Source organism: Tigriopus californicus, chromosome 3 (assembly GCF_007210705.1).
Source record: "Tigriopus californicus strain San Diego chromosome 3, Tcal_SD_v2.1, whole genome shotgun sequence".
Taxonomy (NCBI): Eukaryota; Metazoa; Arthropoda; class Copepoda; order Harpacticoida; family Harpacticidae; genus Tigriopus; species Tigriopus californicus.
Window position 1 is genome coordinate 13,920,717 of NC_081442.1, and position 15,726 is coordinate 13,936,442.

A 15,726-nucleotide genomic window follows, 5' to 3' on the forward strand; every position below is an offset into this window, starting at 1 on the left:
TTCCTGACAAAATCAAAGTTGTTCGGAATTTCCCTTTGCCTTCTATTTTGTGAAGACACTTGAAAGAAGTTCTTGGCTTACTGAACTTTTACTGAAGATTTGCACCTCATATGGCCGAGATACTCTTTCCCCTTTAACACACACCGAGAGCCACCGGCAACAGGGTGGGCATTTCATTTTTGGACACATTTGTCCCCTCTATCCAACAGTTTTCAAAAATGAAGGGTGTCCAAAAGTGTCCAAAAATACGAGCTTTAAAGGTGCAAAACTAGAGGCAAAATTACTTTTAACTGATTTCTTGCTTGAAACCAAAGCTATATGATGGTGTCAAAAAAGCCTTTAAAACCTTTGTCATGTACTTCAAACAGGCCCAAAATAAAATTTCTTAGAGGGCAATATCTTTCTTTTCATTCTATTAAACTATCCCACTTTCTAAACCCTTTTGCCAACTGTATTGAGGTAGGGGCATATTTACCATCGTAAAACGATTTAACGAATCTCGATTTAGCCATGAATTTCGATTTATCAATATTTTTGTTGCTTGCCAAATACTATGTTTACTTCATAGAAAGTCTCGATTCAACAATATGTTCTACGCTGACTGACAATATCGTTCAATCAAAGTTCGACTGTTGGGATTCACAACCTGGGAGAGTTTAATGCTATATCCTTATGGTATACAAAATTTAATGCGTATTGTGCGGTTCCATTTAATCCACAGTGTAGCAAGAGGCTACTAATTGAGCTCTTGCTCGGATGGATTTGGAATGCGTTCCTATATATGTTCGATCTTGCATTGAAATGTACACACTCTACGTCTACTGGAATAATAAACCATACCAAACAAGTTACAACAGTCATTTATTGTTTGCATCTTTTGCGAGAATATCGTTGCTGTAAGTCTTGACTACCTTTAAAATAAAGCAAAGGCTAAAAATCTATCATCTTGCTTAATTGCTTAAGTTTAAAAATCATGTACTTCTCACGTTTCATAAATGTATGTGACACATACAGTGCTTAAAATGTTGTTAGGTACGTTTATTGGGTTTTAAAGATGTGCTTGGTGTAGAAAATCTGGAAGAATAGTTCATTTTGCCATAAGGTTGGCTAAATAAAGAATGGTGTGAAATATGAAATAAAAGGTGTATATTAATAAGAAATATATATATATTTGAATAAGTGACAAGCAGCAGATAAGCTACTGCAAATTTCATGATTTAGTTTTTGTTAAAGTTGGCAACCTACCAACATTGAGTGTTCCTTCTTGTATGCATGTATATTTCTTAAGTGTTAGTACACTTTTAATTGCAAAATTTGTCGTTAGAATTAGTTTGGCAGAGTTTTTATTAAGGATTTCATTTTTTTCTTGAACAAGATTGGGTCTGGTTCTCTCCCTGCCTCTTATCTTTCTACTTAGTACCTTGTTCTTAACATTCAAAATATAGTTTTCATGTCATCAACGTAGATGGACGATATTTTTTGAACCTTGCAAAACTAACATTAAAGCCTCCAAAACACAATATGGTGTATATTTTCGAAGTTAAAACCATTAGTACAGTGATTTCTTGACTTTTCACAAAGGTTACCTGATACTTATTGTATCCATGTATCAATAGAGATTGTATTTTATAATTAGATGGTTCCATTTTTTTGTTAAGACAAAGTTTATGTAAAGAAATTGCATAGTTTAAGGCTTAAACTTGTTAACTGTCTGCTCAATTTTGGTCAAATTGTACTTGCTTTTGTGCTCAATTTGTCCACTTTGGTCCATTTTTGGGCACTTTACCACTTTCGGCCGCTTGTGGCAACTTGTGCTCACTTGGTGTACAAAAGCCAGCCAGATTTCCAAAATTGCCCACCCTGTCCGTGAAGGCTCATAGCAAGGAAGGATGTCCTTGTCAAATGGGATGCTACAGAGCGGTCTGCCTTCCAACGATTAAAGGACGCTCTTACTGAGGTTGTCACTTTTCATATGCACATGACCTTTACCTTGAATCGAAAAACACCTGCTCGGATTGGCCGAAAACAGTGAGCTCCCTCCAAATCAAGCATTTACTCTATTGCCACCACACATGTCTGTGGAAAATAGAGTTCAGTTTCTGATGCCTTAACCTGTTTAGTAGTCAGTGGGAGCGGCCAACCGTCACCACAAATCCAAGAAAAACGACGATACCTTGATTTTGATGAGATAGCCTAATCTGAAGCTTCTAATCCCGAGCTCTACGCATCGAGGTTCTATCCGCTTCGCTTGCTGAAGAATCAAGGTGGTGAAGCAAAGGAAAAGCGGGGAAAATCAAAATTGGCGCCCTAACTTTGGGCTTCTTTTTTCGGCTTACAGGATAGCATAGAAGAAGTAACAGAGAAGAGGATTTCATTTGTTTTTTACTAGAGCTGAATCGGTAACTATAAACAAGTGCTACTCAAGCCGATCGAAAAAATCAGCAACCGTACTCTATCAGCCATTCCTTCAGCTGTCACACATTAGCTCTGAAAACAAGTCTACCTGGCTAACTCTCATAGCATTCTCTAGGCCTTGCTTCCCCTATGACGCTACGACAAAAATACCCAAAGCTAGGGCGCCAATTTTGATTTCCCGTGCTTTTCCTTTTTTTACCACCGTGATTCTTCGGCAAACTTTTCTTATGTTTACAATTTAAGAGTTTATAACAAAACACTTCCAACTTTACAAAATTTTGTTGGCTCAGGGTGCCAGTTCGTCGTGACATTTATTATTCTAGGTCTACAGGATACGACAATAAACATCACGACGAACGGGCATCCTGAGCTAACGAAATTTTCAATAATTGGAAGGGTTATATTATGAATTCTCAGATTGTAACCAATAATCATGTTTGCTACATTGTCATGCCATTTATCATTTTGGCATATTCATTTGGCCGAATTAACAATTATCGATAACCTTGTTTGTCTTGGACCGACTTAATATAAAAGTTCGCCTATCTGACGACAAATTCACGTATACAGTAATTAGCTTATTGTTTAATCATGCTCTGGCGCTCTCAAGTGCTTTTCTATCATGAGAAAGAGAAGAGGTTACCAAGTTTAATGTTACGTAACTAACTTCAGCTCGGTCTTGAGTTGGAGGATTCATCTGTTGTGGTGCATTGGAAGTTATGCCCAAAAATATTATTTCATGCTTTTACACAAACAGACTTTTTGCCCCCCTCCCCTCTCCCTCTCCCCTCGAAAGAAAGAACGTTGTTTGAAGCTAGAATGATCAAATATGAACGTCAAAACTTGAAAAGGTATTTTAACCATTGTACCACTTTGCAACTCTTTTCTGCGACCGCACGGAGGTCTTTAATTTCGTACTTTGGCCCCCAAATTCAACACTGTATTCTGAGTCATTCTAAATTGAGAAAGTTGTTGGACAAGATGGACCGCATCGCTTACGTACTGCTTCAAAGACTTAACCGTACTATGACTGCGTCTTGATCATTATGTCTTAACGGCTTTGCCTGCAAAGAGATTTTGATTTGTCATCCGGTGTCCACAACGTGTTACTTTTGAGCCGTTTCTCCGCTGTTACTGTGAGCTTTGTTCCATGATACGCATGACTCGCCGCACAAGATTTAATACCCAAGATCTAACATACTGACCTCGAAATCGTCGACCAAAAATATGTCCCTCGGGCTCACCGAGATGGAACTTATCGGGCTTTCTGCTTGTATTAAATGGATCAAGAATTTCGGTGGAACTAACGTCTTCGCACCAAAAATCCAACTCTAGGAAAACCGTCCAATTTTGTTTCAGAACAAAGTTGTGGTCCACAGACTAAGCTTCATAATTGACGCCATAAAAGCCTACCAGTTTAATGACTGGCAGAGTTAACACTTCCGTCACGTGTTCTCTCAAAACACGCAAGTAATACAAAATAGGCCAATTGATGCTTAGGGGTCTGTATTCAATCTTCATATTTTCTAGAACACATATCAAAAGAACAAAAGGCATGTTAGAAACACACGTTACTGAAGAAGATCTTGAGACATTAACTGCAATTCAAGGCTTTTGTAGGCAAAGTTGACAAAAACCGATATTCTCGCTGGTCATTGGTAATTTTTTTAACAAGTTGTGGGTGCGTTCTATTGTAATCAAATAACCAAATACCTTCTGAATATAATAAATTAGTGAAAAAAAATGTATCCTTGTAAGAGACAGTATGGCCCCAAATTTGGGCTGTGTTGGACAAGTCTTCGCCGGGATAAGTGAACTCCTGTGACTTGGGGTCATAAACGATAGTGCCGTTGTAAGGAATCATACGGTTGTTGTTTGGATCTGGATTTTCAATGTTTCCTCCTAAGATGAACACTTTCCGATTCTCCGGCGGTCCAAATGCTCCGCACTTTGAGCCTTCAAGATTTGGCGTTTGAGGGCTCTTTGTGATTGTCTACAAAAAGATGATTGTAACGTTATAATGCCTTAGAAGTACATAGATCTTTAATCTAAATGCTTGAAACCCCAATCTAAGCCCAATTCTCATTTAGAACAAGCTTGGGCCGAGAATAGTGTTATGGTGTTGATACAGTAGCAGTTTCTAAGTCGGATTTGGAGGTCGATCAAACAATGTATGAAAATAAGAGCTAGCTAAAATAAATAGGTTTTTCGTCTTGAAATTGTTGAGAATTACATTCCCAGTAACGGTAAGGAAGTCCCCAAAAATAAATTTAAAAAATAAAAGAAAGAATGCTAACCTTGCACCTTCGCAACTGTTCCTATGGCATATTTACATTCAAAAGGATCTACGACTGAAGGTAAAATGGATAAAGCTACCCTACCAAGTGCAAACTCAGTTTTTCGGGGGGACCCTGAGCTGTCTCTACAAATATTGAGTCAGAAAAACACTTCAACTAAGGCGAAATGGTGGTGCAAAGGTCGATTCGTCAATGCTGCCTAGCTACTCGAGCAAATCCCACTCAGGTGAGATTCGTTGTCAAAACCCCTTGCTTATCTTCTGATGTAAGAAATATGTATGATTAAGAAATCACCCCCTTAAGGATAAGGATTATCTTTAAACTGAAAAATAAAAAACAAATCACTTTCAAATGGGTTTCTTTCCATGCAAGTCAGATTATCGATTTAAATATCAGTAACCACAGAACCCCAGAGAGCACGTTCCTATTTTTTTGTGAACGTAGTTTGCTTAAGATAAACACATCGATGAGGGGTTAGTTACAACGTCTTACCCCTGTATTTAGGTTGAAGATGTACAAGTGTCGGTCTCGGGAAAAAGACCATCCCACGTTCTTTCCACCAAGTCCAACAACGAATTCCTCATTTGATATGACAGTTGCACAACTAACGGAAGAAAGGCTTCTGCCCCCGGACGTGGGGAAGGGTGGAGCAGCCACTTTAATTGTTTTTCCATCATACAGAAACACTGATATAAAGTAAAAAAACAAGACCATTCTTCCATCGGGCGTCGGGAAGATACCATATACCGGAGATTGTCCAATATCCATGTGATGAACAAAATCCCAAATCTTCTTCAAACCATCAAACTTCCAACAAACAATCGCTCTTGTACCGTTTATTCTGTCCGCAGAACAAGCATGCAATTGATCTTCAATGACACTAAACTACAGATGACAACAAGGTGGAATGATAGATGGATCAAAATTGAGCAAACCGATGATTCAAAATCCCAGGCTTGTTAAAAGTTGTATCCCTTTTTATGATTTTGACTCAAAGTAGGTAAAACATTACTACTATTTCACATGAAAAGGGGCATCAGGCATTGTGGTAAAAAGAGAAAAGATAATTTTATTGACAGCCAAATCCTGCCGCTGATTGTTCTCGTAAATAATTTTGGTTTGTAAAATGACATGCCCTTTTTGCTTTCGTACTGCGCTTGCAAAATAAGTCCAATGAGTAAATGTTTCTGTAAATTAAAAGAATAATCGGTGTACAATGCGTGAGGTCGACTCGGCATATAAAACAGGCAGTGCAGATTTTTGGGATATAAAATAGGCCTTTGAAGCCATCAAGAAAAAGTTTTATTGCAAGTTTTCTACATCCCTTTACAAAATATAGGATCTCTCCTAAGTCAATTGTAAACATCATTTTACTACTTCGTAAGATAATACTGAACACTTCCACTTACCGCTGTTTTATAACTGTCTGACGGGTTTGACAATGTACAATTAACCGTCCCATTGTTGGGAAGATCCAAGAAATCAATTTTCCCAGATTTTTCTACACCAACTACCAAGTGGCTGCTCAATTCTGGGCTTGCCTCCACTACAAAGGAAAAAAAATCGAATATGTCCACATGAATGATAAACACCTCTACGTATTTCAAAGAAGGGCAAGCTCACCCTCACAAAGGTCACTTGGATCTGCATCCGAGACTGTACCGGTCACGTCATTTTCAGCCTTGGGTCCTCGATCGATCAAGCAATTGGCAATGCACATGCAAGCATGAATGGACACGTCAAACGTGAAGTAGTTGACCCGAGAACCGTACTTGGAACACGCAGCTTGACAACTCTCGGCGGTTTCAATATGGTGGAACGTTCGGTGGGTTCGGTACTTCCATTGGTAGCTCTTGAGACATCGGACATGGGTTTCCATACATCCTGCGAGAAAACAAAGGGTATTCGCATATTTGGTTGGGATTACATTAAGTAAGAGTTCAGCTTTTAAAACATGTGGCTCACCTTGGACTGAGTGGAATCCAATTAGGATCCAAAACACAGAAACACACCACCAACTCATATTGAATAAGTGAATATACCACCACGTCTTGTATTTATGTCCCGACCTCAAACTGATTAGTTTACACATGTGTTTCAACGAATAATTAATGCTAGAGTCCGGAATTTGTGGTTATTCTTTGAAGATTCAGTTGTTTGGGGGTCAAGCTTTGAATTGAAAGGTTAAAAGGCACTATTTTTATTATGTAGAACGTTTTGTTACATTTGTAAAAAACCTATATAATTGTGGCTCTTAATTCAAGCAACTTTCACAAAAATCAAAAGTCTTGATCATCATCGGTTGGTTCAAATTTTGGAAAATGCTTGCTATGCCATCGCCAATGTCCCGGACAAAAAGCTTGCCCAAGGTGAACTCCGACACATCGAACTATAAACAGATGTGATATTTCTTTTGCTCCAGACCTGATCGCCACTCCCCAATGGCCAATGCTCCAATTAAAACCAGGAACCTTTTGTTTCTCCCATTTAATCTCTTGTCAGCCGGTCAAACTAGTACTTTTTCTTCGTGTTGTTTGCGGTTTAAAACGTCAATACCACAATGGTATTTGCTGAGACAAGCGGGGAAAATGAAATAAATGTCAAAATTCAGTGCATGCCCAGTGCGGTTTGGACGGGCAGGTTGTCTTTGATTTTACTCAATGGAATAACGTCAGTCACATCACTTGACAAGGCCTATTGCCAACGCATTCAATAAACGCTTTGTGTCGATTGGGTCGACTTCGAGCGAAAAAGTGCCAGCCTCTGACCCTGGGCATTCGTTTGAGACCTTAATCGGGAATATCCCAGCTCACTCCAGGCAGCATTATTTTAAGGTGGTAACTAGACCAGGGATATTGAAAACAATCGACCAACTTGCTAATAAGCCCAGCCATAGATTTGATGTGATTACAAATTTGGTTTTAAAACGCGTTAAGCAAGAAATTGCAGGTCCCCTTGCACGCCTAATAATCATTTCACTAACGTCAGGACATATACTACTGATGTAATCGTTCTGGCTGGGCCTCGAACTTTCAAACCAGTACTGCCAAGTTTGATCCAAGCTGGATTTTTTAGGTCAAGGAGCGTACATTTTCTGACCAAAAAATCCAGCTTGGATCAAGCACTGGTTTGAAAGTTTGAGGCGCAGACAGGCTGAGCACATCAGTAAAATAAAGGGCATGTCAAGTGAAGGAAATTCAAGCAATAATGTGATCCGGCCCCCTGATTTTGGGTGTTTTTGGGAGGGAGAACTATGACAAATATCATAGTCGACTCACACCAAACTTGAACTTTCAATAATCGAGGGATTTCGAATGAGTTGTGTTAGAAACTCGAACAAAATGAACATGCTTGGTGTTAAACGGTGAACGCTGTATCAAATTGGCTCAATACCACAATGTTATTTGCTTAGACAAGCATGTAAAATTGGATTAAATGTCACTGCTCAATGCATGCAGAGTGCAGTTTGGTTGGGCAAGTTGTCTTTGAATTTACTCTATAGAATAACGTCAGTTGTTCATGAACGCGTTCACTTGACAAGTCATATAACTCCTGTATGGAAGGAAGGAAAAGTGTTGCCCTTGAACAAAGGAGGAGACTCCAACAACGTGTCAAATTGTCGTCCGATCAGTATTTTATGTTCACTTGCCAAGAATCTTGAAAAAGTAGTCTATTTACAGGTTTTGCCACATTTAATGACAACCATATGAGGGACGTTCAGTTCGGATCTAGAACCAAGAACTCGACAAGACATGCCATTCACATCTTTCTTCAAAACATATCCAACAACTCGCATCTGAACTACTTTGTTGGTCTGTTTGTGGATCTGAGTAAGGCCAATGACAATGTCCAGCTCGAACTTCTTCTAACAAAATTAAAAAGATATGGCTATAGCCCCAACATCCTGGGTTCGATGAGAAATCACCCCAGTGAACGTGTCCAAAACATAGAAATTGATGAACACTCGTCACACTATCCTCCAATAATGTGCGGGGTGCCTCAAGGGAGCATTCTTGGCACACTGAACCCTGAACCCTACATGGGACAGGATATATATATATATATATAAACAGAACACATTGTAAAACTATTGTGATCCAATGAGAATGAGAATCTCGCAATAAAAACTTTTTTTTCTGATCTTTGTAAACGACTTGCCAAGAGCAACGCAATTTCTCGTAAAAAGTTTGCGGACGATACCACAATGCTACACTTTTCTAGTGATCTGGCCGTCCTTGAGAATGAAACCAACGCATGGCTACAATCAATAGCCACTTGGTTCAAGCCCCACCGACTGTCCATGTATCTCACGAAGGTTAAAGCCATCCTATTTGCCTAAATAAATGTAGCCCGAGACCTGAATGTACATGGTCATCGAATTCAATAGGTTGGGTGGCGCCACCCTGAAAAATCCCTGAAATTTCTCGGACTAAGAATTGATGACAAATAAAATTGGAAAGATCATATCAAACAACTAGGCATCTCAGTCCGAAAACAAATGCTCACTTTTTTCATGGCAAAACAAACCCTACCAGCAAAAATCCGTCATCTGTTATACAATGCCCTGATAAGAAGTAAATTAGAGTATGCCATATCATATTTCGGCCACTCACCCGCTCTCAAAAGCCTGGAGAGTGTTAAAAAAAAGTGCAATCCAATGTATCGCAGGAGCCAAGCGCTTGGCCCAATTTGGTGATATTTTTAGAAGGCTAAATATTCTCACTATCAACCAACTAAGATTCATGTTCTCTAGCTTTCGAGAGATGCACTCTTGCATTGAAAATTTTAAATCGAACCAGATACAAAGTCAGATGAGGGGAAGTTCTCGATCTCGTTTTCGACCTGCCATTCCTCAAACTGGCGTGGCAGCAATACTTGCCAAACTTCAAGTTCGCTAAACTTGGAACGATTATAACTTAAACCAAGGATTTCTAAAGAAGAGGATACGGATAGAAAATTGGGGTTGGCCAAAGTAAGGGATTTGTTGAAGTTACTCAAATATATTTCTTGAGACATATTGGACAGCATCTAAGGATTCTTATCAGTTTGAAGGCAATTTGGACACTTTTCTCATGTTTTCTGAGGATACAGCATTAACGACAGTTCTCTTTCTTGAACAATGAATAGTGTTATTAATTTGCCCAACCATGTTCTTTGTCGTGATGTTATACATCTTCATGAGTAGCTTTTCCAAGAAAGTTGAATTCTTTGTTGCTTGACATTCACATTGGCTTTGAAGCTTATTACAACAATCCAAGTCCTCGTGAAGATTGAGAAATGTTGCTACAAACACATCTCTTGGAGCACTGAATGACAGGTGCATCGCTTTCAACCTTGGAACCTCCTTGATTTTTGACATCAACATCCAAGCAGGAAAGCACACCTGGAAAACACTGTCTGAGGGTGTCACCAAGCCACCTCTATTTACAGTCTCCATTAGAATGGCATGGTTTTCCCTCTCAGTTTCTTCAAGGTCTTCCTGATCAAGAGCATCGATGTCAGGTGGGGTCTTTGACTTTACCAGAGAGGAAAAACATTCAAAGCACTGCACTTTCTTCGACAGGCCATTGGCACAATATCCACCGACATAGAAAAGGGCATTAGCATCTCCTTCATTCATTTGTGGTGTGGGTTCATCTTGTTCAAGATCCTCAATTTCGGTGACGAGAGTGGCAATATCTGAGGATTTAGTGGCAGATCTTTCACTTTGCTCCTCATTGAATGTTTGTTTTAAGTCCTTCGGGGTCAGACCATCAAACTTTAGCAGGTTTTTGACTCTTATCCTCTTCTCGGATTCCAGAAACTGGCGAACTGAGAGATAGTAATTGGCTCCGGCCATCTGGCGCCATCGACCAAAACATCTCTCGATTGGATCAGAGGTTATTTGTCCGAGAAGCACATATGAGAACCCCTCCATCTCAAGCAAGTGCCTTGCTAGCTTTGGCATTGCTCTGGAAGTCTGAACTAGACAAGTCAGGGCCTGAAGGCTCAGGCACTCTAATCTGGGAGCTTCCTCATTCCACAGTTCTAACCATTGGGCGAAATATTCTAAGAACAAGAGATTTTCATGGTCCTTGCAGTCAATTGGAACTTTGAAGGGGTCTCGTTTACGAAATCCAATGGAGGGAGTTCGCACATTCAACACAGAGAACCATTCTCTTACTAATGACAAAAAATTTGCAGTCCCTATCAACGCCTCATCTTCTAATTCGGTTGCATAGAATTTGAGAGCATTAGTGGTGACTCGTCAAAAAGGCGGTAAGCGATGTCCACATTTGATCGCTCAATGGGAAGTGGCTTCAGGACTCGGTCTGTCAACTTGTGCGCAATTTTGACAATCTTCTGATGCTCTGTCTTGTAGAACAGGTCTTGAATGTGTTCAAAGCTGGCCTTGACCACTTTGGTTCCAAAGTTGGGAAACGTAAATAATTTCTTGTTCAGAAAATTGGTGTAAATGTTCTTCAGGACATGGACAGGATCAAAGAGCAAAAAGACATCTCGGCCGTTGATGGTAACCATGTCTTTTTCTTCATTAGTGGCCAAATGTTGGCACATTTTGCGATTTGCCGCATGGCCGTCACAAATGGTGGCTACCACGAGAAACCCAAGCTCGGTCAGATCATCATACACCTTCAGCCAAAGGTCCTCGAGAGTTTGGGCATCAATCTTAGCCATTGGAATGAGAGCCACCGCATCTCGGTAGCTACTAGTCAAACCATGAACGTAGAAGACGAGGATGGTCTTGGCAACTTGCTCACCCTCACAAAGCCCGAAAATCTTGCCTCCTCCTTGTTCAACTCTCATTGAAGTGTAAACCTCGTCGAAAATCAGAGACAAAACTCTCTCGCGATCCCCAAGATTATTATCCTTTCTTCTAAGTAGGTCAATGATGACTGAGCCAATCCCGTCTCCATGGTGACTGCAGGAAAGAGTCTTTTGACAGTATCGGATGCTGGGAGGGTGAGACAACCTTCTCTTACGATGGTCTTGTACAGGGCTGGTGATGTGAACTGCCATATCGCTGCCAATGGCATCAGCTCTGAAGAGTATCGCCTGGAGTTCAAAAGCCTTATTTGTTCACAGATGAATACAAGTTTCTTCACTTTGTCCTCGGTCATCGTCGGGAATAAATCATGGAGCTCTTTGACACACCGTTTAAGAATATACTTACCATCCTTAGCCGAAGCTCGATTCTTGGCCCAAACTACAAGATTCAGGAGGTCTGTGAACGTGTTCACTTTCCTGTCTTTGAATTTGTTTGAAACAACGGTCGCAATTTCTTCCACAGAGGTCTCTTCCGAACCATTGACAGATATGGTTACTTCCAACAAAACAATCACCGTAACCGACCACAACAGCTACAATGGAGCACTCTCATCCTCTATGAGACCAATGAAATGAATGACAGAAGATCTGTGTACCATGGCAGTATCAGGGTATTGGTTCTCGCACTCCCTCCATTTGTTATTGATCTCATCAAGAGAACAGATCTGATCCGATGAAAAAAAGAAAGCAACCTCGGCATCATGCCTAGCCAATTGAGTTTCAATTCGTTTCGAGGACGTTGAGAGACCTGATCGTGATTTCGGAGGGCAGGTTGACAGGTACTCTGAAAATAAAAATTGGCTCCAGACTCGAGCTCTATACAGACAATCAATAACATCTTTTACATACTTGGTAGGTTCTTGAACTTGGACGGAATAGCTGTTGGCTTCAGTCTGAGGATCTTGAGGGTGGTGTCTTCTCGCTTTTTCTTTCGCCTTTCGTGGCTATCTTGGCTCTGTTGCACATAATCAGAGAGCTCAAAGTGTTCACTAAATACATAAGAATACTTGGATGCTGTCTAGGAGTCTCTTGGAATGGCTCTTTCCCATTTGAGCCTCAGTTCTTTGTGGGTGGGGAACAAATGGAATCGAATCCTCTCGCCGTTGCCAATGACACCTTTTTTTGGGTGTAACCCGACTCAAAACCCGGGCAACAGCAGGTCCTTGGCATGATGAGACTGACACTGATCACGAACAAGGCTTCAATGTCTTGGACTTTACGTAAGCACCGTCCATTCAGGGATTATTAGCGAGAGTTGCTTCATTCCCGTCGGATCCCGCTTAATAAGTTCCCAGCTTCAGTCCACTTGGGCTGCCAATCCCCTGCCTCCCTGCCCACTTGCCCACCTTCCTTGGCAACTGGTTGGCAACTGGTTGGCAACTGGTTGGCAACTGGTTGCCCGCTAGGCCAGAAGGTGACAAGTTCTTCTCCTCTCGACCTGTAGATCAGTCAATTTGGCGGGAAAACCAAAGACATCAGGAGAATACAGGGATATTATTTTTAACATTAAATACATTGTTTTAGTTTGCAACACAGTTCAAACAATATGGATTGAAGCAATGGCCGTATTTTTTGCAATATTTCTCTTTTAAGGCCAAGGAGGGACGTTGTTTCAAACTCATCCCTCACCTTGGACACCTGAGTTCGAGTCAAAAGCAAAATCCGTGTCCTCTTCTTCAGAAGTCCCTGCTTAAACGTAAAGAAACTTCCATTTGTAACCAGTGAATCAGCAAAACAATGAACTGATGACCTGTCGAAATCAATCACCTTTGTAACTTTTCACCTCCCTAATATAAGGTTTGCATGGAAAGTTAGTTAAAAATTAAGATCAAAATGGCCGTCCTTTCTATTCGCTCCTCGAAAAAGCAGAGATCCAACAGCCGAAAAAAACCGGAAAATAAATCCCCAATCTCACGAAACATCGTTGATGTGACAACCTCTAAGCATGCAACTCTATGCATCAAATTACATTGCTTTTCATGTGGACGTCATGCGAGCTGATCCCAAAACATTGAATCGATCGAAAGAGCAATGTCATACGTTCAGAACTTGACGGCCGTCTTCGAATTTTCTCACCGGCCCGAACGTGGGCGAAAGATTAGGCCACGAGGCTCAGCTTTGTGCAGGATCCCTTTGAAAACAAGCCTTACATATTAAGGGAATCCCGGGACTCGATGTACTCGTCTTACTAACATCACCCACTAATCGATCCCGAAATGCATACACATATGTACACACCATTTGTACTTTCCCTGAATACTGGACGATTCCAAATTCTTCTATCTATTCTAATAAGAGAGCTCTCTCGTTGCATCAATGTTCCGAGTGAAACATTTTTGGACTGGCTAGACCTTTTGCATTTGGAAAAGAGCCAGCTTTTCAGACATCAATTATTTTGTCTACCAGACATTGAAATATATTTACTTTTTACTTGATCCAAAAGAGATCCTCATATAAACAAACACCTTGTCTCATCATAACTTTTGGACTTTTGTCTAACCTAATTAGGCATATTGTTTCTCTTTGCAATGATAAGCCCATTAAAGGCTCTAGCTTAGGCATGTCAGGAAAACAAAGTTTGTCCAAAATATTGACTTCACATCAAAAACCGACAAACACTCATACAACCTCTGAATTGATTTTATGCGAAACGTAAAGGATTGAATCACTTCGCTGTATCGTTTATGAACCTATAACATAGTATTCTGTGTTCAACAAAATCATTTGAGACAAACTGTAAATGAGTCCGTCCTACGTAGAGTAAGATATGAATTAGTTCTTTGAAATCAATTTCAATATTTAACCAAATTCAGATGGCAAAATGCTTTAGGAGGCAGAAATCCGCTTCACGAAGGATCAATGAAAAGAAAAAAGTAAGGGCTAACCCAAAACAATATGACCAATCACGATTTCCGGACTCTTTTAAAGACTCGTTGAATAGCACCTGTAAAAAATAAGTTCTAGACAAACACATAAGTAGGTGACATAACGATGCTTCCACTTATTAAGTGTGATCTGGTGGTGTGTTCCTCTAATTGGATTACACAGTATTCCGTTGCTGTTTCCACATGCTCGATTGAGAAGAAATGTATGAAAAAGTTGTTGAAAATGCAAAATCGGGGAAACAGGGAATATTCTTTGTTGGCCCAGAACCTGAACAATACTTTTTTATGCGACTTTCTTACCGCCTCTGGAAATGAAATCCTTTGTCGTTTCAGATGAAAAAAAGTACATTTCTTATTCACATAACTTTTGACTAGCTCTTGAATATAAGGTTGATCAGACACTTGTCCAACATTGGCCTAAAAGGTGCTACCGGATCAGTAGGCACATACTCTCTAAGAATATTTGAGGGGAGCACATTAAACAATGAGGGAGCCCAAGAACGAATAGAGGAAGATTTGATGGCTTTAGCTAACCTGGATCAATTAGGGCTCGGAAGTGCTCTCAAATCGCACATTAAGCTTCTACGGTCACTAGAATTGGCCCTAAAACCCGGTTCAGGACTAAGCCCATAAATGAGTTTGAAAACGCACAGTATCAAACATCTTTCATCCCTTCTTTGAATACTGTACAGTCCCGACCTTTCTAATCGCTCTCAGTACTAGAGCTCTTCAAGTAGAAGAACTCTGTCCAGATCCAAAAGCGGCTTGCGGGCAACCGTTGGGCTCGGCTCGGAGTGTAGTAGCCACCATAACTCTTTGGAAACCAAATGATTTAGTTATGACTTTGAAGAAAGCCTGAAAATTTTCATCTACGGCCTGATCTGCATCTCCGATATCAAACGAAGGATGGCAGATGATCTGATCCACAGCATTTAGGTTCTTTTGCCAACAGCGCTCGTCCCAATGGTCGACCAAAAATTGCCAATAATTTTGGATGCTCACCCTCGACCTAGTCACTAAATGCGGACTCAGCCAGGTTCTTTGCTTGTGGAAGAGCTGTTTTGAAGGCTTTACGGCTGACTTTCAAGACCTGAATGGCTTCTTGGTCGGACCAGACTGACGAAGACCCAGAGGAAAGGCAGATCCGAGGATGAAGTGTCACCCCGGAAAATCGGACGGTCCAAGATCAACACTACAAGGATGCGTTGGAAGAGATTTGAAAGTAACGATCCTCACACAATGGGTCAGAACCATCTTGAACAAAAGGACACGGTGAACCCGCCGATTACTGTTCATGAACACGC

General features: G+C 40.6%; 1 protein-coding gene across 1 annotated transcript; it reads right to left on the bottom strand.

Annotated features, from left to right (window-relative positions):
- Window positions 1-3,821: 3,821 nt before the first annotated feature.
- On the bottom strand, window positions 3,822-6,902 carry LOC131877375 (uncharacterized). Its single transcript, XM_059223015.1, has 5 exons — window positions 6,678-6,902; window positions 6,336-6,596; window positions 6,122-6,258; window positions 5,205-5,597; window positions 3,822-4,408 (listed from the first exon to the last, which is right to left on the bottom strand). Exons 1-5 carry the CDS (start codon window positions 6,802-6,804, stop codon window positions 4,010-4,012), a joined length of 1,317 nt encoding a protein of 438 aa, XP_059078998.1. The 5' UTR covers window positions 6,805-6,902; the 3' UTR covers window positions 3,822-4,009.
- Window positions 6,903-15,726: the final 8,824 nt, after the last annotated feature.

Coding starts and splice junctions, on each gene's coding strand:
- LOC131877375 (XM_059223015.1), bottom strand. CDS start 6,804: ATGTGTAAACTAATCAGTTTGAGGTCGGGACATAAATACAAGACGTGG. Junction 6,597..6,677: donor TGGATTCCACTCAGTCCAAG/GTGAGCCACATG, acceptor GTTTTCTCGCAG/GATGTATGGAAACCCATGTC. Junction 6,259..6,335: donor TCCAAGTGACCTTTGTGAGG/GTGAGCTTGCCC, acceptor TTTCCTTTGTAG/TGGAGGCAAGCCCAGAATTG.